Below are 27,071 nucleotides of genomic sequence, written 5' to 3'. Positions count from 1 at the left end.
CTGCAAAGTACGTCCCACTTTAGGAATGAAAACTTGCACTAAAGTATTAAAATATGGACGGCTCCTGAAGACGCTGTGGGAGCAGCTCCACATTGGATTGAATCTGTGGTTGAATGCGCCGACGCACGCCCGACTCAGTCAAACCAACTGAGCCCGTTTACACGACCAGAAACGACCCCAAAACTGGGACTAATCAGATAAATGTTAAATCAGATCTGACACGTTTCACAACCACCTCAGAAATACGATAACAGAGAAACCCTGGTGTAGGACGTTTCAGCCCAGAAACGGATTTACTTCCGAGTCTGTGACCATAAACGCAAACTTCCTGTTTTTGTCTTCGACGTTGTTTCTGTTTTCTACGACTGAACTGTTTCCCCATGTTCAGACAGAACAGAGCGGAATAAACCAGATTAACCTGTTCACATGCAGGAAGACATGGGGACAAATCCAGGTGTGTAATCTGATTACTCATAATCAGATTACTGCTGTTATCCAATAAACAGATACTGTTTATATGATCAATAATAATCTGATAACTGTAGAAATCAGATAATGATCAAACTGTAGTGTCAGTGTGAACGGGCTCAGAGGGTGCAGTGGAATTGATCACATTCACACTGATCTAAAACTGATCGACTACGTTTACATGCACAAAAGATTCACATACTGCGCATTTTCCTGTTTTCACACTCTTTTCCATTCCTTCAGTCTTTCATTTTATAGTCATCATGTTGCTTCTTCTAAAACCAAAAACTGGGAAACTGTTCTCCAAATTTAAGAGTTAAATGTAAACGACACAAACTGTATAAAAAAAACACAAAACTGAATATATGAAAGATTAGAGCCCTAATGAGGATAAAACTGATTTAGAGGAATAAAGACACTTACGTTTCAATAAAAAGGCCAAATTTTACAAGAATAAAGTCAGTGTTCTGAGTAGAAAAGTTCTTACTCAAAGAATAATCTTAATTTTTCTGTATGAAATGTTTCTGTACAAATGAAGAAATCATAGAATGTCAAAAAAAATCCTAAATCATTAGCAGCTTTTATGCAACTGATTAATGGTTGTCATTAAAATGAGAGAAAATACTGAAAAATTGCCCTCAAATGTTTTGTTTGATTCAGAAATGAAAGATTTTTTAGTCACAGAAGGAAAGAAAGAAGAAAATGTTCACATTAAGATTATTTTTGTGAATTCGTGCTTTTATTCCCCTTAAAAATCAAACTATTATGAGGGTAGTTGTTCATTAATTTAGTCTGTTTTTGGGATAATTTGGACAATTCTTGTAAAATTCAACCATTAAAAACACAACATTTCTTTCTCATGTTGTAATAATAGAACTGATTAATATATAAACAGTCCATAATTAACATAATATTTGCTTTTTCCCCTCAATTTTACACATTTATTCTTCTAAGTCTTTGCCTTTTTTCCTCCAAATACTGACACTTTATTGGAATATTCCAACCAGAAATGATTTCAGTTCTCTTTTTATCCTCAGGGTGGGTGCTAATGCTACTTACTGCTGAATCCAGTCCACCAATAATGCAACTAAAACCTGAATAAAATCAGATTTTTTTCTTTTTTGTTTTTTTTAAATACTTTGGTTTTTTGGACATTTTTAATTTTAAACACAGAGACGATAATACAGCAACAAGAATGGAAGGGATTAGGTCCATGGGGAAAAAAATGAATAAAATAAAGGTCCAATATATATATTTTTTTATTATTCTGAAAAAAAAGTCAGAATCCAGACTTTTTTTCTCAGAATTCTGACTTTCATCTCAGAACAATAATTTAAAAAAATATTTAAAACAGTCAGAATTCTGAGATTAAAGTCAGAATTCTCAGAATAATAGTGCAAATATACATTTTCAAATCAAATCAGATTTGATTTATATAGCGCCAAATCGTAGCAGAAGTTGTCTCATGATGCTTCACATATCGAGCCGGTCGAAACCAGACTTTTGGACCTTCATTTTTAATTTTTTTTTTTAGTGACCCTAACCCTCTTCTGTAAACACAGACCGACTAAAGCATGGAGAAAAAATAATAAGAAGAATAAACAGATGAGACAGTTTACCAGACAACAATTACACAGAACAATCAGAATTTCCATTGAAAGTTGATTTTGTGTCCAACGTGTGCCTTTGCTGACAGATGATCGTGTTGTGTTTGGCTTCTGTGCATATAAACGTCCTGTCGATGGAACCCGTGGGCGTTCTCAGCGTTTTCGCAGACGCTCTGTGTGGAACCCTCCGCTCGTCCGACATCTATGAAAGACTAAAGCGAGCCTTAAACCCCGTTGTGCAGCTGCGGGTCGGACTCTGAACTGGAAAAAACACATTTACAGAAGGAGGCGTCGTCTGTGAGCTGCGGCCGTTGATCAGACCGCAGCCGTGGACGCAACCGAACACCAGAAAATGCAACAAAAAGACTGAACCACAGAGTTTCAGACAAACTCAAACCGGTCCACTCTGCTCTTTTCGTACCGAGGAGTCGATGGCGGCGGTGGGATGGACGTCCACGTCAAACACTAACGACGCGACGGACGCACGTTCAAACCCTGAAAGCTGACGTCGTAACCGAGCGTGGGCCGTGGTTTTTGCTGTGGCTCCATTCATGCCTTTTCCACAGGTGCTGCTTCTTGCTCATACAATCTGAACTCACACCCACTCCAGGACCTCGTCTTCATCATCATCATCATCATCATGGCCTTCCACGCTGGTCGTACCCACGTATCGGCAGGGCTGGGCGATAATGCGCTAACGTTACAGTTTTTCTATGAGGCTGATTCCTGTTTATGTTCATCTGTTGTGTTTTTATCAGAGCTGTTCAACTCATGTTAGTTCAGGTTCAACATTCAACCAGGTTTGGTCTGAACTGGATCAGACCAGTAAAAGAACAACATCAAAACCTGTAAATAATGACAAACCCACATTTTCTCTGCTTTAGTGCAATAAAAAACGTAAAATTCTGAAAATATTAACATTTACAAACAAAAAAGATGTGAATTACCTGAAAAATCTGGAATTTCACCCAAAAATAGTCCATATTTCTCAGTTTTAGTGCAATAAAAAATTTAAAATTCTCAAAATATTGACCTTTGCAAAATATCCTATAACAAAAAAGATGTGAATTACCTGAAAAAATGAAATTTCCCCCCAAAATAGTCCACATTTTCTCGTTTCTTTGCAAAAAACAAGTGAAAAACCTGAATATGAACAACCAGAAGTTTCATAAAAGAAGTGCAATTTTAATAGTATTATGCTTCAGTTGAACCCGTAAAGACCAAACATCCACCATCGAACAGAACCATCTACTGATGTAAACAGTTTAATACCTGTTGATCCATTAATCCTATCAATACATGTAAATAATTGGTGTAAAATACACTTTTACCTCAATTATTCATAGGATAAAATGAACAAAAACTTGTAAAATGTGAATATGAGCAAAATACTTGAAAAATAAGGAAAAAATTAACTGAAAAACTTTGAAAATGCCATAAAAGTGAACAAATCTTTCTAAAGTGAGGAGAAAACAAGCAAAATACTTGAGAAATGAGCAGAGTTCATAGTTTCATAACATCCAGAACCTTGTATTTAGTCTGTTAACCCTTAAAAACCAAAACCATCTACTGATGTAAACTGTTTAATACCTGTTGATCCACTAATCCTGCCAGTACATGGAAATAGTTGGTGTAAAATACAGTTCTTCATCTTTTCATGGTCATCAGATATGACCATATTTGGACGTTCAGAGGCTCCGTAGTTACCGTGGAAACACTGTCATCTTCTACAACATGGATTCCCCAGTCAAACCCATGGAATTGGATCAGTGACAGTGGATGGACACACTGGGTTTGTGTTCACTTATGGACATAATTGCTGAAAAAGACACCTTTTCTTCAGTTTTCTCTGTTTCTTATATAATAACCCTCAACTTTAATCTGAGCTTTAATGAACATCTACAGGATCAATGAATTAAATGTAAGAAAATACATGATTTACACTGAAAAAACAGAATATAGAGGATAATAATAAATATATATAATATAATAAATGTTCATCAATCACTTAAGAAAAGTTAAATGTAGAGAAAACAGAAGTAGCTCTGGGTCTTTATGGGTTAAACTCGTGTTAGTTCAGGTTCCACATTCAGCCCAGTTTGGTCTGAACTGATCAGACCAGAAAAAGAAGAACATCAAAACCTACACATTATCAGCTTTTAAGAAAAAAAAAAAAAAACTGTAAACTTTTCTGTCAGGATGAAAAAAGTTATAAAATTAAATTGAAATCTGCAAAATTACATAATGAAATTGTGTACATCTACAAACTATCCTTTAAAAAATGTAAATTACATGAAAGACCTGAAATATATGAAGAAAATCAGTGCAAGTTTAACAATATTACACCTCAGTTTATTAGCATCAAAACTTAATTATTGAAAAGGCCATTTTATTCTGTTTTAGTACAAAAAGTAAAATTACATTAGAAACATGTTCACACTGATTATCCTGTCTGAAAAAATGTGAATAACCTGAACAACCTCAAATTCCTAAAGAAAAATCTGTGTAATTTTAACAGTATTCTGCCTCAGTTTATCATTTACACATGTGCTTTATAACGTACAGATCACAGACGTTTCAGGTTCTTTTATTTTTTTAGCTATTCACATTTTATTAAAGGATTTTTTAACAAACCTAACTTTGTTACACTAAAACAAACATTTGTATTTGTCATTATTTATAGTTTATTCTGTTCATTTTGGTCTGAATGTGGAACCTGAACTGAAAGGTTTTGAACGTCGTCGATTGTTTCTATTGTCTGTATTTTTTGTATTTGGGCCCAGATCAGACCCTCTGACGGCCCCTTTTTGGCCCCGGGCCGTATGTTTGACACTCCTGGTTTGCATCATCAAATAAAAAAATTTAAAAAATACACAGGTTTCATGTTGTTGAATAAACTATCCTGGATTTCACATTAAATCCAAATAAAAATGAACCAATTAATAGTTTGTTCACTGAATCAGACATTAACACTGTTTTTTGTCACTTCGCAGTTTTGTTTCGTTTTTGACTCTGATCATTTTCATTTTGTTTTTTACTTCACCTTTGACTTTTAAAAAATTTAGTTTTACATTATTTTTACCTTGTGTCTTTTGGATCATTTTTATCGTGTAATTTTTACTTTGTTTTCATGTAGTTGTAGCTTTTATGTTTTTTTTTTCTTGTTGCTTTTTCATTTTATTGCGTCTTTGCAGCGTTTTTCTCTCATTACTTTGTGTTTTTTACATTTTGTGTCAGTTTTGATTTTACTAAACTTTCATCCTTTTCCATCCTCCGTCTTTTCTTTTGTGTCTTGTTGCGTTTTCATTTAATTGCATTTTTTATTCTGTTTTTATCTCATCTTTGACATTTTCATCTCGTTTCCTCATTTATTGTCTGCATTCTTTTTTTTAACAATATTTTTGTTACGTCTTTTCCATCATTTTCATCTTTTTGCATATTCTATGTTTTCTTGTTGCGTCTTTTGTTTTCATCTTTTTACATTGTTTTCATCTTTATACACTGAACAAAAATATAAACGCACCACTTTTGTTTTTGCTCCCATTTTTCATGAGCTGAACTCAAAGATCTAAAACTTTTTCTATGTACACAAAAGGCCTATTTCTCTCAAATATTGTTCATAAATTTGTCTAAATCTGTGTTAGAGAGCACTTCTCCTTTGTCCTTTGCTGAGATAATCCATCCACCTCACAGCTGTGGCAGATCCAGATGCTGATTAGACAGCAGGATTATTGCACAGGTGTGACTTAGGCTGGCCACAATAAAAGGCCACTCTAAAATGTGCACTTTTACTGTACTGGGTGGTCCAGGGGGGTCAGAAAACCAGTCAGTATTTGGTGTGACCACCATTTTCCTCGCACAGTCTACTTCATGAATTCTCTGAAACAGCTTTGGAGATGGCTTATGGTAGAGGAATGAACATTCAGTTCACAGGCAGAAGCTCTGGTGGAGATTCCTGAAGTCAGCATGACCAGTGCATATTCCCTCAAAACTTGTGACATCTGTGGTATTGTGCTGTGTGATAAAACTGCACATTTTAGAGTGGCCTTTTATTGTGGCCAGCCTAAGGCACACCTGTGCAAAAATCCTGCTGTCTAATCAGCATCTTGATATGCCACACCTGTGAGGTGGATGGATTATCTCAGCAAAGAAGAAGTGTTCACTAACACAAATTAGACAGATTTGTGAACAATATTTGAGAGAAAAAAACCTTGTGTGTACACACAAAAAGTTTTAGATCTTTGAGTTCAGCTCATGAAAAATGGGAGCAAAAACAAAAGTGGTGCGTTTATATTTTTGTTCAGCGTATTTTTGTTCATTTTTATCGTTTTCATCATGTCTTTTACTGCTTCTTCTGCGTCATTACTCTTTTTTTTTTTTTTGCATTTTCTCTTGTTTGCGATGTTACAAAGCTGTGTCTTCTGTTTATCTTTTCGTGTCCATCATTTTCATTTTCTTGCATCTTTTTTCCTGTTGCATCTTCTACCTTTCATCTTGCTGTATCTTTAAGCTGTTTTTGTTCATTTTTTTTACATTTTCATTGTGTCTTTTCCTGCTTTTTTTCATCTCACTTTTTTGTACATTTTTGTCTTGTTTGTGATATTACATAGTTGCATTTTCTTTCTTTTTTTTTTTTTTTTGTCACTGTATTTTTATTTTTAGTTTTCCAAACATGCAAAAAATAAGACAAACACTGAGACATATAACAGAGGAATAAGCCACCATACAAGAAAAAGAAAAAAAAAGGGTTCCACTGTGAAATCACAAACTTTTTGTACACAAAACACATTAACCAGAGTCAAGGTGCATTGTCAGCTCTTCTACATAAGAAATGAAGGGTTGCCATACCACCTTAAACTTCCCCAATGATCCCTTCAATGTGTATCTAATTTTTTCTATTTTTAGAAAAAACATGACATCACATGTCCATCTGCCAAAGGTTAGGTTTGTTATTCTTCCAATTTAAAAGAATGAGTCTCCGTGCTAAAAGGGAGGAGTAGGCGACACTATTTAATTGTGGCCTTTGTAGAGGGAGATCTTCTAATGGTACACCAAAAAGTCCGATAAAAGGGCACGGAGCAATGGTCAGACCTGAAATTATTGAATGTACTTCAAATATTGAAGACCAGAATGTGGTTAGACTTGAACATGACCAGAAAGTGTGAAAGAGTAGCAGGTGCTTGTCTACATCTATCACAAATGGGATTAACTCCTGGGTACATTTTGGACAGCTTAACTTTAGACATGTGTAGTCTGTGTACAATTTTAAACTGAATAAGACTGTGTCTTGCACAAATAGAAGTAGAGTGGATTCTTTGAAGTATACAAAGTTGCATTTTCTATATCTGTTCATCTTTTCTTTTTCATCTTTTTGCATCTTCTATTTTTTTCTTGTTGCATCTTTTTGTTTTCATCTTTTTACATTGTTTTCGTCTGTGTATTTTTGTTGTTTTATTTTCATCGTGTCTTTTACTGCTTTTTTGTCATTACTTTTTCTACATTTTTGTGTTTTTGCGATGTTTCAAAGCTGCATCTTCTATGTCTTCATCTTTTCCATCAGTTTCATCTTCTTGCATCTTCTGTTTTTTTTTCTTGTTGCATCTCCTACCTTTCATCTTACTGTATCTTTAGGTCGTTTTTGTTCATTTTTACCATCTTCGTGTCTTTTCCTGCTTTTTTTCATCTCACTTTTTTTTGTACATTTTTCAACTGTTTGCAATATTACAAAGCTGCATATTCTATGTCTGTTCATCTTCTTTTCCATCATTTTCATTTTCTTGCATCTTTTTTTGTTGCATCTTCTACATTTCATCTTTCTGTATTCATTTTTGGCATTTTCATTGTGTCTTTTACTGCTTTTTTTTGTCTCATTACTTTTTTTTGTACATTTTTGTCACGTTTGCGATACTACAAACCTGCATCTTCTATGTCTGTTCATCTTTTCTTTTTCATCATTTTTATCTCGTTGCTTCTTTCATGACTTTTTCATTTTTTTAAAAAATAACTTAAACCCACAGTCCCTTCGAATTTCACTCAGGATCCAAACCATCCTTTAACTTCCAGAACTGATCAGAGGTCTGTTGTAATCCTCTTCATGGTCGGATCTTTGTCGCTCAGCCCTTCGTACCTGTTTCTGTCTTTGACTGTTTTTTTTTTTCCCAGTGTTGATGCTTGAACTACATGTAGCAGCCGGTGTTTGGGTTTTTCACTGAATCATTAGGGCTGTGTATTGGCAAGAATCTGGTGATATGATATAAATCACAATACTAGGATCACGATACGATATATCACGATACTGTTAAAAAGGCAATTTTTTTGTTTGTTTGTTTGTTTCTTTTTTTTTTTTTTTAAGATTATTTCCTGGAAGAATTGAATTACACCAGACATCTGCACAAATACTAAACACATTTTTATTTGATCACAACAAGATCTAATGCTATATCACAAATTTTTTCAAATTCTCCTGGTTTCCAAAGGAACTACCATCTGCCTCTCAGACAGTAAAAAGTGTTTTTAGGATGCTTCAAATAACCATTATTTAATAAACAGTGTTAAATAATAATAAATAAGATATAAACAATAAAGAAAAACAAAAATGAACCTCCACAATATCTGCATTTGAATAAATACCTAAAATATCAATACAGTACTTTTTAATATTGATACCAGTGGCAGCTGCTCGTCTTTCAGACAGAGGAAGTTCATTGTCGGCTTACATTAAAAAAAATTGTCATTTTATTTAAACATACATTCGGCCCTCCGTTCCTTTTTAAGAAATGGTCAGTGACCTTATCGTACCAAGTAGGCGTCTTTTCCAGGGACTTGGTAGCTAGTTCACTCCGCCCTAGCCAACAGTAGGACTGATTTAACTAGCTACAAAATGATATTAAACTCAAACAAGAAATGATTAAATCATGTAACTGGAACAAGAAAACGTTGAAATTTTGTTAAATTGAAACAAGGAAGTACAATGAGTGTTTTATTTACAGTGCAAGAAATGAACAAGTAATTTCCTAGTGGTTTCTCTCTCTCTTTCACAGCAGAATGCACGACGGTATTAAACTGAACTGTGTCAGTGAAGGAGCAGATCTGAAAACAGCTGTCAATCAAATGGGATTCAGCCTTTTGACTGATCCTCCAATCAGCACGTGGAATCTCAGTGTCCAGCCCAGCCGAGCTCCGCCCACAGCTCCATTCACCCCCAGAGACACTGAGCGTCCGGGGGCGGGACAACATTGTGGCATTTATCCAATTACCGTCCAGTTTTGAGGCAATGAAAAAAACTGTTCCACTCAGTCCCACTGAAGTGCATGGACGCTGAGCGTCTACGGACAAATGCACTGAGCAGAGATCGAATGAGAAAACAGCCCAACGGGAATGTATGAGAAGTGAACAACATGGAGTCTGTTCATTTGTGATAAAGCTGATTCTGAACGAACTCGTCTGTGAGATGAACGTGTTCTAACACATTTGTATGCAATAAAATGTCAACACAACCGAGATTTAACCATTTAATTTTTGTAATTTTGGGGGAAGCCGGGCCTCCCTTGCAGTCTGTGAGAAATCGCCACTGACTGATACAGTATTGTGAAATGAAATATCGCAATATCGCAGAACCGATATTTTCTTACACCCTTATGAATCACTCATTTCTCTCCACATTTTGTCGTTTTTATCTCCAGCCTGTGAAAGGAAATGTTTTGCCTTCTGGACCAAAGATGCATCCAGACAGTTTTTGGAAACATCTCTGACCCAATGCCTTCATCCTAAACTTTACACACTCTGCAACATTTGAACAAGTCCTCAAATGAATATTTTATAAAAGCTTTTCTCTTCTGTTGACTTTTCCTCGCTTCCAGAATCCACTGGAGATGTTTTAAAGCCTTAGGATTGGTTTAAAGTTGACAAAAATCAGCTGTTTTTTTTTTTTTTTTTTGTATTGATCCACATCAAGGTTCTAATAGTTTTGGATTTTTCATTATAGTTTAGTTTTATTTAGTTTTGATTTTTTTTTTTCTCTAATTCAGTTAGTTTAATTCATTTTTAGAGCAGGTTTGATAGTTTTCATTAGTTTTCATATTTTTCCAAATGCTTAGTTTTAGTTTAGTTTTAGTATTAATTTTAGTTTTGTCGTATCTTTTCTCTTCTTCTCCGTCGTATTCAAATAAATCCCAGACAGGACTCTGCTGCTTTCTCCCAACTTTAGTCTCCATGTTTCCAGGTAGAGTGGGGACCAGAAGATGACTGGAAACCACAAGTTAAATATCATACGGTGCCAACAGCTAAATTGCTGGAGTGAAAGAAATCGATTTTGTATCAATCCAACTTTGACAAAGATAAAAACGAAGGGAATTTTATCCATAATTTTTATCCGTATCAGTTAGTTTTGTAAACACACAATACAGTTTCAATTAATTATCGTTTTTTTCTTTTAATTATAGTTTTTATTTATTTCAGCTAAAGAAAATGTTTTTTCAATTCTAGTTTTTGTCATTTCATTAGTTTTCGTTAATGATAATAACTTTGGTCCACATCAGTGTTGGACCTTTTGGACATGGGTTTTTCCTCACTATGATCGTTTTGACTGCTTTTTTAAAAAAAATTATTTACAGGGTGTCAAACTCATTGTCTTTCAGGTTCCACATACAGCACAAAATAATGCCAACAAGACCAGACCAGTAAAATAAGAACCCATAAATGAAACCACTAAAGGCACTGCACTTACCGGAGGCCTTTTTGTTTTTCTGCAAAACTGAATAATTTAATTCAGAATATGAAACTCTACGTATAAAATTCAACTATTCCAAAAAACAAACTGCTGTAAAAAAAAATCTAATGAAGAAATAGAACAATTCAAAACAATTTCTTGCAAAAATACAACTATTCAATATCTGATGGCACACATTTCTTTCCATAAAAGAGAAACTATTTTTGTTGTTTGAATTTTTTTATAGTTGAATTTTTTTAAAGGTGTGGGAGACTTTTGTGACAAATTTTTCATCAGATCTGTAAAACCTCAGTCATAGCCTAAGTATCATGAATCTGTAAGTCTTTCTGGGATTACTCACCTGAATCTCTTGCATTTATGGTGAACAGTTTTGAGGTGCCATCCACCATAAACAAACCCGTGTGTTTACGTTTCAGAGCCGGGAGGGAACTCGGGCATCTTCGGAATTTTTTTGTCGCAGTGTTCATTGTGGGAAACGGAGGTTTGCGCTGCTGCTGCAGGCGGCTGCGTGAACCTCCCTGCAGATGGCACTTCGAAACTGTTCACCATAAATGCAAGAGATTGAGGTGAGTAATGCCAGAAAGACTTACAGATTCATGATACTTAGGCTATGACTGAGGTTTTACAGATTTGATGAAAAATTTGTCACAAAAGTCTCCCGCACCTTTAAGCAACTTTTGAGGGGGGTCAACAGCGCCCCCTCGGTGGTTGAACATAAGACTTGACACATAAGATATGTGCTCCAAAAAATGAAATTTTGGTTAAAATTTTTATTTCACTTAAAAACAATTGTAAATCATCCCAGAGGCATCGACAAGTCATTTGTGAGGTATTTAAGTGTGTTTTCATCAACTTTTGAGGGGGATCATCAGCGCTCCACCGGTGGTCAAACATAAGACTATAGTATGTGCTCCAAAATTTTATATTTTAGTAAAAATTTTATTTCATGTTACAGCTGGGGCCGTTAATTTTTTTTTCCTTGTCTCCGCCTTTCATTTGGCTGACTGGAAACACCTGCCACTAATTCGCCCCCTTATATAACCAGGAGCTCCAAATCAAGAAGACCATGGGTCCAGCACTGCAGTTTGGTTTTTGTTTGCTTAAGCTTGTGTTAATTTTTAAATACATTTTGGCTGTGTACAATTATTCATCTCTTTTTGTATAATAAATTCTCAGTCTTTTGTTACAAGTGACCTGCTCTCCTCATTTTTCTTTGCTGTCTCCCTGAACATCTTTTTCTTTCTTTTAGTTTTTGTTACATGTCGGCACCCTAGACCTCCTGGCACGTAACATTCACTTAAAACAGTTCTAGTTCATCCCAGGACATTAACAAGTCATTTGTGAGGTATTTAAGTGTGTTTTAATCAACTTTTCAGGGGGGTCAACAGCACCCCTGGTTCTTCTGGGTCTGGATCTTTCTCTTGGTCTTACAGACTGATCCATTCTTCTTCGACCTCTTCTTCTTCTTGGTTTTTATGGTGGTTGCCAAGGCAACAACATGCCCTGTGTACTGGTGAAATGCAACACATCTAAGTAATTTAATTTTATTATTATGGGCTGTATTTATTGGTGAAAACTTTAATCATGTACAAGTACAAATGTAAACAAGTAAATAACATTCAAATCTAATTTCACATAAATATTGACATAAATACCAGATTTCTTTTTTTCTTATTCCAGTTTTGACACTGTTGTTTTTTTCTCTTTTTCTTTTCACTTCCTTGTTGTTTGTTGCTGTTGTTAAATAAAGTCAGATCTTATTTCAATCAGAGGTGATAAAAGTCCTCACATAGTTTTACAGCAGATACTTCTGTTAAAGTCCACATCAGTACCAAATATAAAAGTCAGTGTGTGGTGTGTTTTCTTGACGTTTCACTGTGTTTTCAGTTTCATGTGGATCTTCATGTGAGCCTGGAGGTTTCCCTTCAATGAAAACCATTTCCCACACACCGAACAGCTGAAGGGTTTCTCTCCACTGTGACTCGTCATGTGTGTCATTAAATTGGATTTTTGAGAAAACGTGTTTCCGCAAACCGAACATACGAACTTCCTCTCCCTGGTGTGAGTCAACATGTGTCTCTTCACTTTCCCCTTTTCTTTAAAACTCTTCTTGCAGACGGAGCAGCTGAATGGTCTCTCTCCGTGTGGACTCTCATGTGAAACGTTAAGGCTGATTTTCGACCAAATCCTTTCCCGCAGTCTGAGCAGCTGAAAGGTTTCTCTCCGGTGTGGATTCTCATGTGTCTGGACAGATGGGACCTCCTGCCAAAGGTCAAAGGGCATTCGGAGCACTGATGCGGTTTGATGTCGGCGCCGCTGATGTTAGTGTTGACGTGTGAACCGTGTTCAGTTTCAGAAAATACTGCAGCTCTGACAGAACCAGACAGGTTCTGCCTGCACACGGACCCGGACAGCGGGGAAGTTCTACTGTTCAGGTCCAGTCTGTGGAAGATGATCATGTCTGGTTCTGGTCCTCCATGGTCCGGTCCATCTGGTTCTGATCCATCTGGTTCTGGTCTATCTGGTTCTGGTCCTCCATAGTCCATTCCATCTGGTTCTGGTCCTCCACTGTCTGGTCCATCTGGTTCTGATCCTCCTTCCTCTTCATCATCTTCATTCTTCACTGTGACAGTGGGTGTGTCTGTGGTGATATCTGCCTCCTGATTGGTCCACAGCTCCTCCGGTTCCTGCTTAATGTGGGGGGGTTCTGGATCTGGTTCTGGTCCTCCACAGTCCAGCCCATCTGGTTCTGGTCCTCCATAGTCCATTCTATCTGGTTCTGGTCCTCCACTGTCTGGTCCATCTGGTTCTGGTCCATTTGGTTCTGGTCCTCCTTCCTCTTCATCATCTTCGTTCTTCACAGTGACAGTGGGTGTCCCTGGTGATATCTTCCTCCTGATTGGTCCACAGCTCCTCTGGTTTCTGCTTAATGTGGGGGGATTCTGGATCCAGATCCGGTTCCTCCTGTTCCGGACCAGGACTCCACTCCTGCTGCTCAGAAGGAGGTTTGATGTCTGCACGACACAGAAAAAAAATAAACAAGCACACACACACACGGGGTCAGAACATGTGAAATAAAGAGACTTTGATAGAAAAATCTGTTTGTGATTTTATGAAGTTATTCACCCAGATGAGAGACCGTAGGGCGGAGTCTGTGTGAGAGTGGGCGGAGTCTGAGTGAGAGTGGGTGGAGTCTCAGGGTTGATCAAAACCCCTTGTCTTTTACTTTAAAAAGTTATTTTGGAAACATTAAGGATGAAGAAAGGAGGAAGACGAGGAGGAAGAAAAAGAGGAGGAGAGGAGGTGGGGGAAGAAGAAGAGGAGGAAGAAGGGGTAAAAGGAGGAGGAGAAAAGGAGGAGGAGGGGGAGGAGGAATGACTTTGTGAACTTCATCCTAAACTGACACAGATTCCAGATCAGTGTTTTCAGATGATTAAACAGAGAAAGAAGAGGTGAAGGAGATGAAGGAGGCGAAGGAAGTGAAGGAGATGAAGGAAGTGAAGGAGATGAAGGAGGCAAAGGAAGTGAAGGAGATGAAGGAAGTGAAGGAGATGAAGGAGGCAAAGGAAGTGAAGGAGATGAAGGAAGTGAAGGAGGTGAAGGAGGCAAAGGAAATGAAGGAGATGAAGGAAGGAGAGGAGGTGAAGGAATTGAAGGAGTGGAGGAAGTGAAAGAGGTGAAGGAAGTGAAGGAGGTGAAGGAGGTGAAGGAGGTGAAGGAGGTGGAGGAAGTGAAGGAGGTGAAGGAAGTGAAGGAGGTGAAGGAGGTGAAGGAAGTGAAGGAGGTGGAGGAAGTGAAGGAGATGAAGGAGGCAATGGAAGTGAAGGAGATGAAGGAGGTGAAGGAAGTGAAGGAGGTGAAGGAGGTGAAGGAGGTGAAGGAGGTGAAGGAAGTGAAGGAGTGGAGGAAGTGAAGGAGGTGGAGGAAGTGAAGGAAGTGAAAGAGGTGAAGGAAGTGAAGGAAGTGAAGGAGGTGAAGGAAGTGAAGGAAGTGAAAGAGGTGAAGGAAGTGAAGGAGGTGGAGGAAGTGAAGGAGGTGAAGGAGGTGAAGGAGGTGAAGGAAGTGAAGGAGGTGAAGGAGGTGGAAGAGGTGAAGGAGGTGAAGGAGGTGAAAGAGGTGAAGGAGGTGAAGGAGGTGAAGGAGGTGAAGGAGGTGAAGGAGGTGAAGGAGGTGAAGGAAGTGATGGAGGTGAAAGAGGTGAAGGAGGTGAAGGAGGTGATGGAGGTGAAAGAGGTGATGGAGGTGAAGGAGGTGAAGGAGGTGAAGGAGGTGAAAGAGGTGGAAGTGAGGGTGAAGGAGGTGAAGGGGAAGGAAGTGAAGAGGAAGAAGAGGAGGAACACAACTGTTTGAATGCGTTTGTGTGTTTGTGTGTGTATTGTGTGTGTTTTTTGTGTATTGTGTATGTATGTGTGTGTGTGTGTTGTATGTGTGTGTATGTGTGTGTTTGTGTGTGTGTGTGTGTGTGTGCATGTGTGGTGTGTGTGCATGCATGTGCGTGTGTGTATGTGTGGTGTGCATGTATGTGCGTGTGTGTGCGTGTGTGTGTGCGCGTGTGTGCATGTGTGTGTGCGTGTGTGTGCATGTGCGTGTGTGTGTGTGTGTGTGTGTGTGCGTGCGTGTGTGTGTGGTGTGTGTCCTGCTAAAGGGATCTGCTCTGCCCTCTTCAGGAAGTGTGTGGTATCATCAGCTCGCTGAGTTCTGGTCAAATGATGACCTCACACATTTAAAGGCTCAGTGTCTGGCCTGTTTTTAAGAAAAACAGCTGATAATTCTGCAACTAAAATAAATAATAAAGGAGAGCAGGAGCAGCCCTGTCAGATTCCTCTTTTCACCTCAAATCTCCTGGTAGTTCCTTGAGACAGAACTATTACTATCCTTATACATTAAATGAATTACTTTAATAAACTTTACACCAAAGCCAAAATACTCTAAGGATTTTATAATAAAAGAATGCTCGACAGAGTCAAAGGCTTTGTAAAAATCTAAAAATAAAATAAATCCTTTATCTTCTATCAAATAATTATAGTCTATTAAATCTAGATTTATTCTATAGATTTTAAATGTCAAGTCAATTTTAGGAATTTTTGTTTAATTCTCTCCAGAAAAGAAAATGAATCTACTCCTGTATGTGCTGATGAGTATAAATTAGAATAAAATCGGTGAATTTCTTCAGATACTAATTTTGTGTCAGAGCATTCTCTACCATTGATCATCAAAAGATCTATTCTATTCCTTTCTTGTCTTCTCTTTTCAAGTCCAAAAAATAAGATGAATTTTTTTCGCCTTGCTCTATCCATTTAGCCCTGGATCTAACATACGCACCCTGTGCCTTTTGAATGTATAAGTTACCTACTTTGGTTTGTAAACAGACCATTTTTGCCGTATCTTCATCTGATACTTCAAGTTTTCTACAACATTCATTAATTTCTTGAAATAATTCACATTCACGTTCTCTTTGCATTTTTTGTCTGGATTTACCACATTTAATGGATACATTTCTGACCTTATATTTGAAATATTCCCATTTTCTACATCAAGTGTCTAAATCAGTATCATTTTTAATTTCTGTCAACAAATCCTTTACTTTCTGTACAAAATCCTGTACATTCAATAAATCAGCATTAAATTTCCAATAGTTTTTTCTTCTTGAAATTGGAATTGTTTCCAGCTTTCAGAGTGATATCAGTTACACAATGGTCTGTTGGGGGGGGGGGCAACAGATATCGACACCTTTGATACAGAATTAATAATTTCAGGGAATATCAGCCATAAATCTATTCTAGATCTTGACCCATTAGGTTTGATCCAAGAAAATTGTCTGCTATTGGGGTTTTTCTCTTTCCAAATGTCAATACGATATTCCTGTCCATGAATTCTTTCAATACAACATTAGAGTGATGTACGTGGATGGACATCTGTCAAACCAATCATGTGTGTGTGTCCAGACCTGTTGTGTGTCCCAGGACGTCCGGGTTCCAAATCGCCTCCAGTAGTTTGTGGTTCCGTTGGTTCTCCTCTTTGGACCTCCTCAGCTCCTCCAGTAGTTTGTGGTTCCGTTGGTTCTCCTCTTTGGACCTCCTCAGCTCCTCCTCGTACTCTGCTATGGTCCTTTCAAACAGTCCAAATATTTCTGCTGCGGCCAAACTGATCCTCTGTTCCACCAACGAGCGGAGCAGCGGACCTTTAGACATGGTGTACACACACACACACACACACACACACACACACACACACACACACACACACACACACACACACACACACAGTGGTACACAGAGCTGCGGACCGGGCTCGGTCCAGTTAAATGAACCGTAACAACACACTGACTTCCGGATACACTTCCGGGTTGTTCTTCTTCGTCGGTGGTGCTGGGCTGCTCCGTGGGCGGACTGCTGCCCTCTGACCAATGACAGAACAGGAAGAGTTTGACCCAGTTTGATTGGACAAGGAAGCACAGAAATGTAGTCCGCCCACGGAGCAGCCCAGCACCACCGACGAAGAAGAACACCCGGAAGTGTATCCGGAAGTCAGTGTGTTGTTACGGTTCATTTAACTGGACCGAGCCCGGTCCGCAGCTCTGTGTACCACTGTGTGTGTGTGTGTGTGTGTGGTGTGTGTGTGTGTGTGTGTGTGTGTGTGTGTGTGTGTGTACACCATGTCTAAAGGTCCGCTGCTCCGCTCGTTGGTGGAACAGAGGATCAGTTTGGCCGCAGCAGAAATATTTGGACTGTTTGAAAGGACCATAGCAGAGTACGAGGAGGAGCTGAGGAGGTCCAAAGAGGAGAACCAACTGAACCACAAACTACTGGAGGAGCTGAGGAGGTCCAAAGAGGAGAACCAACGGAGCCACAAACTACTGGAGGCGGTTTGGAACCCGGACGTCCTGGGACACACAACAGGTCTGTCTGGACACGGACTTTATTATTATTATTATAATAATAATGATAATAATAAACAGTGGTTGAGGGTGACCATCCCCAGGGGGCGCCATCCAGTACCAGACACCGTCACACGTTCCAAATATGAACAGAAGAAGAAAATCGATCCAAATAATAACAGTTTGAATCTGCGTTGGCTGATAAGTCCAACAGTTTTTCCAGTTTCTTACAGTAGTCAGAGAACTTTCAACCAGGTTAAATGGGTTTTAAACCATAGAACCAATAACTGATCTGTTTTTTGTTTTTTTTTTGGCACAAAGCAAATTTGCAGAACGAGAATGGGATAAACATTACAAAAGAGAAATATAGAAATACATTTGAGACATGGTGGAATGATTAAACACAACTATTACAACTATCAGAAACAAAAAACAAACAAAACAAACAAACAAAAAACAATAATAATTTTTAGACATTTGAGGTGTAATGAAAATATTGAAGCAGAAAGAAAAATAAATAACTAAATCAGACTGGACAACAGAGCACAAAGGACTAGGCAAGATATAATTAAAACAGCAAGGATTTAGATCAACTAAATAAAGTTTTCTGGCTTTTTTTTTTTTTTGGACATATTTTCAATATACTTAAGAGATTTGTAATACTTAATAAAATCATATAAAAACAAGTTAAAGGAGGGGTTCGTATTTTTCCACTTACAAGAATGAATATGATATTTACCCAAAATAATAATAAGGTTAACTATATCTTTGACATTAACTTCTAATGAATCCATAAAATAAATAATATCACATAAGAAATAGATGGAATATTTTAAATTTTTAAGGACAACCAATCGTGAATATCAGCCCAAAAAGAAATGCTGTGTGAACAATTAAAAAACAAATGATCAATGGTTTCAGCTTCAGATGAACAGAAAACACAGGGATCCACTTCAAAATTAAATCTTTTATGCAAAAAATCATTAACAAGGTAAATTGAACATACAATTTGAAATGAGTTTCTTTAACTTTGAGAGCAACAGGACACCAAAGAGAAAAAGAAAAACATTTTTCTCTTAGGGTGGTTTCTATGTTTCGTAGAGTAACAGTGTTAAAGTCCCCAAAGTTTTTATGTTTAAAACAGTGGTTCTTAACTTGGGTTCGATCGAACCCTAGGGGTTCGGCGGCGGTCAAGACACACACTCGACTCATTCTTCGGGTGTGGTGTCAGGCTAGGTCCAATATACACGGTGTATTGTTGTTGCTTATAGCACTACAACACATCCGGAAGTGTTTATAATCTCTTCCACTCGTCTGACGATGAATTATTTGAGTATTTTCCACATCGTTATGACTTTTGCTACTTCCTGTTAACCACGGAGGCAGCCATGTGTTGCGTTTGTTTACATTTTTCGGTCACCGCACTGGTCAGTTACAGTCATGTGACAACCGACGCACCGTCGCGGATGGAGAAATCATATTACGCTAAAGCCGAGTTAGTGCCGTAATAAAACAACGATCACAAAAATACTGAAGGAGTACAACGAGAACTTTTTTTTTTATACACTACATGCAGTTATCTTTTTTTTATGTCAAAATTGCGTGGTTGGAAAGTTTGGAGCGAGATGAAACGAAAACCGGGTTGACCTGACAGCCTACATGGATTTGTGATGTCACGCCCCGCTTGGCTAAAGAAGGGCTCAGTCATGATGCATATGAAACTGGTGGGGTTCAGTACCTCCAACAAGGTTAAGAACCACTGGTTTAAAAGCTAGACAGATAATTTTATTGTTGCATCTTTTATCTAATAAATCAATGTCATTAACTTTCAAACAAGGTAAAAAGGGGACATATAAGGGGCAGGGCATACCACCTTGGATTTTTTAAGTAATTGTGTTGGGATCGCTTTGCATATTTTAACATATCTTTTCTTGAGCTATTTATATTGTATTTTTTAGAGAATTCTTCCTGTGATAACAAATGCCTATCTGTGTTCAATAAATCAAAAACAAATGATAAGCCATTATGAAACCCATCAGCTTTAAAAAAAATATGCTTTCTATTTATAATAATGAATCTGTTGTTCCATAAAATAGTGTTGTGTGGGGAGAAGTTATGGGTAAATATCATTTTGCTAAAATTCAATGCTTGTTTGTGGAAATTCGATAACTTAATAGGATTTTATTCACTTCAAAATCACATTTCATAAGAATTCGATTCCTCCAACTTTGCTGAATAAATTATTTGGAATGTGGTACCACATGGAATGGGGCTGGGAAAGACAATCTTTCAACCACTTCATCTCAGAGATGCTATAACTGATTCAAATTCCATGCTTTTAATCCCCTTTATCATAATCTTTGACAAGTTGAGTTTTGCGGTAGTGAGTTTTATTTTTCCAAATAAATTTAAATATTATAGAATTAGATGTCTTGATTGTGTTAGAAGATGTATATAATGGATATGACATGGATACAGAAGTCTAGAGAAACCTTCAGCTTTTGATAAAAGAATCCGGCTAGTAGAGAGGTCTCTTTTGAGCCATGATTCAACAATTTCTGTATGTCTTTTGATTTGGAATGATATTTAAGTCAATTCTTTTAGTTGCATTTTTTGTAATTATAATTCCAAGATATTTAACTTCGTCTTTCACTGGGACGCCACTATATTGTGACATCACTGGAATGACAGCTAAGAGCATTTTTTAAGGTTCAGTGATAGACCAGATGCTTTTGAGAAGAGGTTAATTTTGTCATTGCTTTAGCAACCATTTCCTGTCCCTTTAAAAATAAAACCGTGTCATCAGCAAATTGACTTTTTAAATTCTCTCTCGAGTATATTGATCCCTGAATATCCTTTAGTTTACCAGTCTATGGCCATTACCTCTGCAGCAAGAATATAATAGTGGACTATAGGGCAACCTTACGGGCCTCTTTTCACTGGAAATCTTTGCAAATTCCCGCTGCTGAGCAATAGGCTACTATTTATATCAGCAGAGCATTTGAATAATATTACAAAATTTCAGTCCAAAACCGAATAAATTAAGGACCTCAAACAAAAAATTATGTTCCAGGGTGTCGAAAGCTTTAAAGAAATCTAAAAATAAAATAAAGCTATCCTGTGAGACCAGATAGTTATAATCAAGTATGTCTAAGACTAAACGTGTATGGTTATGAATGTGTCTTCCTTTAATGAATGCAGATTGTGTTTCGCTAATTATCTTCCCCAAACCTACCTTCAATCTGTTAGCATATATGTCAGGGTAGAGACTGCGATCTGGTAGGATTGGCGATTCTACCAGTAGAGACTCCAATCATAGTCTCTACCAGTAGAGACTCCAATCATAGTCTCTACCAGTAGAAACTCCGATCAGAGTCTGTACTGGTAGAAACTCCAATCCGAACCCTAACCCTAACCCTTACTGGCAGGATCAGAGTTTCTACCAGTAGAGACTCTGATCGGAGTTTCTACTGGTAGAGACTACGATCGGAGTCTCTACTGGTAGAATCGCCGATCCTACCAGATCGCAGTCTCTACCCTTACATATACATAAGCTAAAAGTTTGTAATCTCTGCCAAGAAGAGTAATAGGCCAGTATCTAGAAAAAGTTTGTCTTTGTTGGGTTTTGGTAAAAGTGTAATTATACCTTGTTTCATAATTATTGACAAGTTAGACTTTTCTATACATTCTTTAAAGGCATCAAGGATTAGATCCCTTATTTCTTTCCAGAAGAATTTATAAAACTCTGATGTAATGCCATCAGGGCCTGGCGATTTTCCATTAGGCATTTTGGAAATAGCTAAGTCTAGTTCCTCTATTGTTAAATCAGCTTCTGTTATGAGCTTGAAATCTTCATCTATTTTTGGAATCTGATCTCTTAAATTATGTAGGAGAGAATCAGCATCATGATGAGAATATACAAAGCTATACAGATTATTGTAAAATCAAATATGTGATTATTAATTAAATCCTGATTCTCAGTTAGACCGTTATCAATGATCAGTTTATTTATTGTTTTTTTTTTGTCTGTCTGTTTTTTCTAAATTGAAGAAGAAGTTCTTTTCACCTTCTTCAATCCATCTTGCCCTTGAACGAGTATAAGCACCATTAGCTTTTTCTGTGTAGAGATCATCAAGCTTTGATTGTAGTTGATGTAATTCAAAGTGGTTTTCCTCATTTTGGGTTAGGTTGCATAATGTATTAATTTTAGATAATTTCAAGTTGATGTTTTTCCTCAAGTAGGCCATCTTTTCCTTCTTGTATACCAATTCTTCTAACATTGAATTTAAACCATTCCCATTTACTTATACAGGATAAATTGCCATCATGTTTGATTTGTTTTATCAAAGATAGAATTCTTTCACAAAAGGAATTGCATTTCAGAAGATTACTGTTAAATTTCCAGTTTAAAGATTTAGATTTTAATGTATTGTTTTATATGAAATAGATAGGGTGATAACACAGGGATCAGTAAGAGGGGAAGGGCAGAGATCACAATCAGAAGACAAAGAAACAAGATTACTTGTAATTAACCAGAAATCTATTCTAGAACATAGAGTCCGCCTATTATTGTTACTCCAAGTGTGTTGATTTTTTTTGCGGATTTTTTACGCCATATATCAACAAGATCTAAAGACTGGGAAAAGCTGGATATTAAAGAATTAAATGAGAAAGTGTTGAATTGTGTAGGACTGTCTTATAACTGATCTGTTTAATCCATGTATGTACGGGTCTGAGTAAGTACTTAAAAAAAAAAAAAAAAACTTTATTTAAATATCAATTTACAAACATTGTCAAACACTGAACATATAACACAATATATGAGAATACAGATACAAAAATAGAATACAATCATAAAATCTGTATATGTACAGAATACATTTTCAATAATTCATATACAAAAAAAAAATACATAAACAATTTCTCATCTAAAATTTCATGAAATGTCAGATGATACATTAAATATCTTATCATAGTTATCAAGAAATGTCCTAAATTATATTATTATTATTATTATTATTTTATTATTATTATTATTATTATTATATTATTAACAACAAGGGCTAATGATATATAAAGTGAGGTAAATTCAATTAAAAATGAGGAAAGGTTGGTTTGGAGGCTGAAAATTTTTTCTTATGAATGAAATATTTTCCCAATAAATTTAAAAAATAACTAAAGAGACATGGGGACTGAAAATGAACCTGATTTTATTGACTTTATTCAGATGTATAAAAGATGCTGTTCTCATCAGGAATGGATCTGAAATGAAACACTGGGCTTTAGCTACACCTGGGACAGGTGGGAACTGGGACAGAGGGACAGCAGTTTGGACCTTTGTTCAGTATCACAATAATAGACTGAGTGGAACTAAAACCCTCCAAATCTGATCCTAAACTTGTATTGAACAGACAGATTACAACTGCAGTGATATCTGCAGATAAAGGCAGAGAACACTGGACTGAGAATTGGATTGGACAGAACCTTTGGATATTCATGGACTGTTGAAGACAAAGGACAACCACATGTTTAAACTCATAAATATTAATAATATTCACAAAATAATGAAAATGTAATACTTGAAACTTAACGATCATCTATAAAATCAACAGATTCAAAACATTTTCACATTTTTTAGACTGAATTTTTTTGTCAAATTGGAGCTTTTATGTAAAAAGTACAATCAAAAAAATCAGTTGTAACTTTTTTCTCCCTGTGGTTTTTAAAGGAGAACAGTTCTATCAAATACAGATCTGTAGAGAAAACATGAACCTTGATAAATGACGTGAATAAAATTTTTCATGTTGACGTTCACTTTAATCTGATCTGTTTTCTTCTGTTTTTTTTTTTTGTTTTTGCTGCTTTCATTTTATTTCAAATTATACATTTACATAAACATGTACTTATACTTAAGGAACCACACAGACACAATATATATAAACAAATTATACAACAAACCTACAAACCTATTAACCCCACAAAAAAGAAGAACCCCCCCCCCCAAAAAACAACAAAAAAAAAAAAACAAGATAAATAATGTCATCAACTCTTCTTTCCAACAATTTCTTCTGTTTTCTGTGATTTAATAGTTTATCCACATGTTCAGATGGAACTGTTTATATGTTTATATGAAGACATGGGAGGACCTAGGGGTGTCCATCTGATGGAATGTAATCAGATTACTACTGTTATCGGATCAAACTGATCAGATTAGACTGTTTACACCAGGGGTGTCAAACTCATTTTCTTTCAGGTTCCACATTCAGCCCAATTTGATCTCCAGTGGGCCGGACCAGTCAAATAATAATAGGATAACCTAAAAATAATGACAACTGCAAATTTTTTAGTGCAAAAAATAACATTAAATGATGAAACTATTTCTATCCAAAACTAAAAAGATGTGAATAACTGGAAAAAACTGAAATTTCTGAAGAAAATCAGGGCAATTTTAACATATTCTGCCTCAACTTATGATTTCTACATGTGCATTATGGATCAGATCTACCAAGGCACAAAACAGGCAGAATATTGTTAAAATTACACTTATTTTTCTTCAAACATTCCAGGTTGTTCATATTTGTTCAGGTTATTGACATTTTATTGTTAAACTTAAAGGATATCAGAATTTAATGTTCTTTGCAATAAATCAAAGAGAAAAAATGGTGTTGCCATTATGTAGAGGCATGAGGTGATATGATTTGTTTCACAAAACCAAGAAGAACATTTGGACTCATATTTCTAGGTTATTATGCTGTTATTTTTCAGTTTGATGCCCTTGACTGTTAATATCTTCAGGGTAATATTTGCATTTTGGACTTTGTAAATTCATCCCACGGGCCAGATTGGACCCTTTGGCGGGCCAGATTTGGCCCCGGGACAAATGTTTGACACCTGTGTTTTACATGATCAGTAATCATCAGATATTGATCAGAGGATCCGTGTGATGCTGTTGTTGGATTTTAAAGTTCATTTTATCTTTTTTCTGCAGATGTTCAGCTTCTGTTGGTGGCCCAAGACCAGAGTCCAAGTCTGGACCCAGAACCGGACCCAAACCCCCCCCACATCAAACAGGAACAGGAGGCTGAGGTCACCAGGGGGGCCACGCCCACTCCTGTCCCCGTGAAAAGTGAAAGCGATGAGGAGGAAGTTCACCACAGACCGGAACCACATGGACCAGATGCAGGGCCAGACCTGAACCCAGTCTACGTACGAGACTTAAACTGTAGACCTGAACCGGACTCTGACACAAACGGACCCAGGTCCATAAAAGCTGAGTCTCCTGTGGTGAGAAGACAGGTAGGACAGAAGTCCACGGTCCACCGATGTCCTGAATGTGGACAAACATTTGGCTTCAAGTCCAGTCTGAAGACACATGAAGGTTCACGCCAAAGAGACACCATTCAGTTGTCCCGACTACGGTAAAGGCTTCTCTGCGAAGACAGGTTTGTTTGCTCACATTAAAGTTCACAGCGGGGAGAGACCGTTTGGCTGCTCTGTTTGTAAAAAACACTTCAAATGGCCCAGTCACGTCCGGATGCACATGGTCACGCACACTGGAGAGAAACTCTTCCACTGCTCCGTCTGCGGACGCGGGTTTTCGCAGAAGTCGGCGTTACATTCTCACACGAGAATCCATACGGGAGAGAAACCCTTTCACTGTTCGGTCTGTAACAAACGCTTCGCACAACAAGGAAACGTCAGCAAACACATGGTGACACACACGGGGGAGAGGAAGTTCGACTGTTCGCTTTGTAGAACGGGATTCACATCCAAGTCCAACCTGCTCCGACACGTCATGACCAATCACATCGGAGAGAAACCCTACATCTGCTCAGTCTGTGGGAAACGGTTCACACTGAAAGGATATTTACAGAAACACATGAAGACGCATGCGAAGCACGGAAACGTACACGGATGCTGGATCTGAGCTGGATCTGTGGGTCCAGTCCTGTTAGTCCAGGATCCACAGTTCAGACAGTATGAGCTAAAGTGGACCAGAACCAGGAAAGAAGAAAAACAGGATGAACTGGAAATAATGGCAAACTGTTCTCTGTGTTTTAGGATGAAAAGTGTTTAAAATGAAATTTGAAAATAAATTTTTATCATCAATTATTAATATCGTTTGTTCGGTTCATTGTTGTGTTTATTTCTTTTCATTTTCTCATTTTTTTTCTTTTCTTCTTAATTTTGGCTCATTTTGATTATTTTCTCCATTTTTGATTTTTTTCTCTTCATTTCGTTCATTATTTTATTGATTTTGTTCATTATTTTATTGATTTTATTATTTTATTCATTTTCTTGATTTTTCTCTTCATTTTGTTCATTTTATTCATTTTGTTCATTTTTATTCATTTTGTTCATTATTTTAATCATTTTATTTTAGTTCCTAATTTTATTCATTTATTAATTTTGTTCATGATTTTATTCATTTTGTTAATTAAATTCAAAAAGTAAACAAAATTACATGATGAAAATATTTACAAACTGTCCTTTAAAAAATGTGACTAACATGAAAAAGTGACTTGGACCAATGTTCAGCCTCATTAAGCCAACACAGGAAACATTTAATAAATGAATATTGGTCCAATTCCACTGATTTATATTAAAGACAGTTTAGGTTTTTTGTTTGTTCCGGGTTTTTTGTGTGCTTTTTTACAGTTTTTTGTCGAAGGATAGTTTGTAAATGTAAATATTTTCCTGTAATTTGACTTTTTTACACTAAAAAAAACAAATGTGTATTTGTCATTGTTTACATGTTGTTGTGTTGTTCTTGTCTGGTTCTGATCCACTTTAGTTCATATTGGTCTGAAGAACCTGAACAGCGTCTGTTGTTTATTTCATTCCAGGGACCGGACTGGACCCTTTGGTGGGCGGGCTTTGGTCCACGGGCCATATGTTCGACACCAGGGGGCGGGGCCTCTGTAGTGACCAGCACCAGTGGAGCAGGACATCAGTGTTTTAGCCGTTGTCATGGCGATGAGGGTTTTTGTTTTGAGGCCAAAATGTTTCTGTGTAATCTGAACCAAAGAAACGAAAAGCATGAAAAAGAAAGATCAAACCAGAAACAAAGTAAAAGACGAAACAAAAGGAAAACGACAGATTTAAAAAGATTAAAAGAAGAAGAAAACTACAGAAAAGACCAGAAGGACTGGACCAGAAGGACTAGACCAGAAGGACTGGACCAGGGTTCAGAGTCCAACAGGATCCAATGGTTCCAACATCAAACAGACCTGGACTTCGCAGACCTGGACTCTATGGTCCACATGAGTAGACCTGACCTTGGTCTGATTCCAGTTTCTTTCATCGGCCTCAGTTTTTATGGTCAGTTTAAAGTAAATCTGCACATTTACCTTCGATGGAAAACCAATAATAAATCAAAAAACCAATAATG

At 37.0% G+C, this 27,071-nt stretch overlaps 3 protein-coding genes across 3 annotated transcripts; 2 read left to right on the top strand and 1 right to left on the bottom strand.

Annotated features, from left to right (window-relative positions):
• Nucleotides 1–12,884: 12,884 nt before the first annotated feature.
• On the bottom strand, nt 12,885–13,672 carry LOC115413901 (zinc finger protein 594-like). The gene is made up of 2 exons (XM_030127040.1): nt 13,398–13,672; nt 12,885–13,307 (listed from the first exon to the last, which is right to left on the bottom strand). Exons 1-2 carry the CDS (start codon nt 13,569–13,571, stop codon nt 12,885–12,887), a joined length of 597 nt encoding a protein of 198 aa, XP_029982900.1. The 5' UTR covers nt 13,572–13,672.
• Nucleotides 13,673–14,264: 592 nt separating this feature from the next.
• Nucleotides 14,265–15,153, top strand: LOC115413900 (uncharacterized protein PF11_0207-like). Its single transcript, XM_030127039.1, has 3 exons — nt 14,265–14,470; nt 14,580–14,919; nt 14,992–15,153. The coding sequence occupies exons 1-3, from the start codon at nt 14,265–14,267 to the stop codon at nt 15,151–15,153; spliced, it is 708 nt and encodes a 235-aa protein (XP_029982899.1).
• A 2,248-nt stretch (nt 15,154–17,401) lies between these two features.
• Nucleotides 17,402–25,102, top strand: LOC115413899 (uncharacterized). Its single transcript, XM_030127038.1, has 2 exons — nt 17,402–17,702; nt 24,669–25,102. Exons 1-2 carry the CDS (start codon nt 17,459–17,461, stop codon nt 25,100–25,102), a joined length of 678 nt encoding a protein of 225 aa, XP_029982898.1. The 5' UTR covers nt 17,402–17,458.
• Nucleotides 25,103–27,071: the final 1,969 nt, after the last annotated feature.

The sequence above is a fragment of the Sphaeramia orbicularis genome, chromosome 22 (genome assembly GCF_902148855.1).
Source record: "Sphaeramia orbicularis chromosome 22, fSphaOr1.1, whole genome shotgun sequence".
In the NCBI taxonomy this organism is placed as follows: Eukaryota; Metazoa; Chordata; class Actinopteri; order Kurtiformes; family Apogonidae; genus Sphaeramia; species Sphaeramia orbicularis.
The sequence above is the reverse complement of the archived record's forward strand: the minus strand, read 5'-3'. Positions and strand labels throughout refer to the sequence as shown.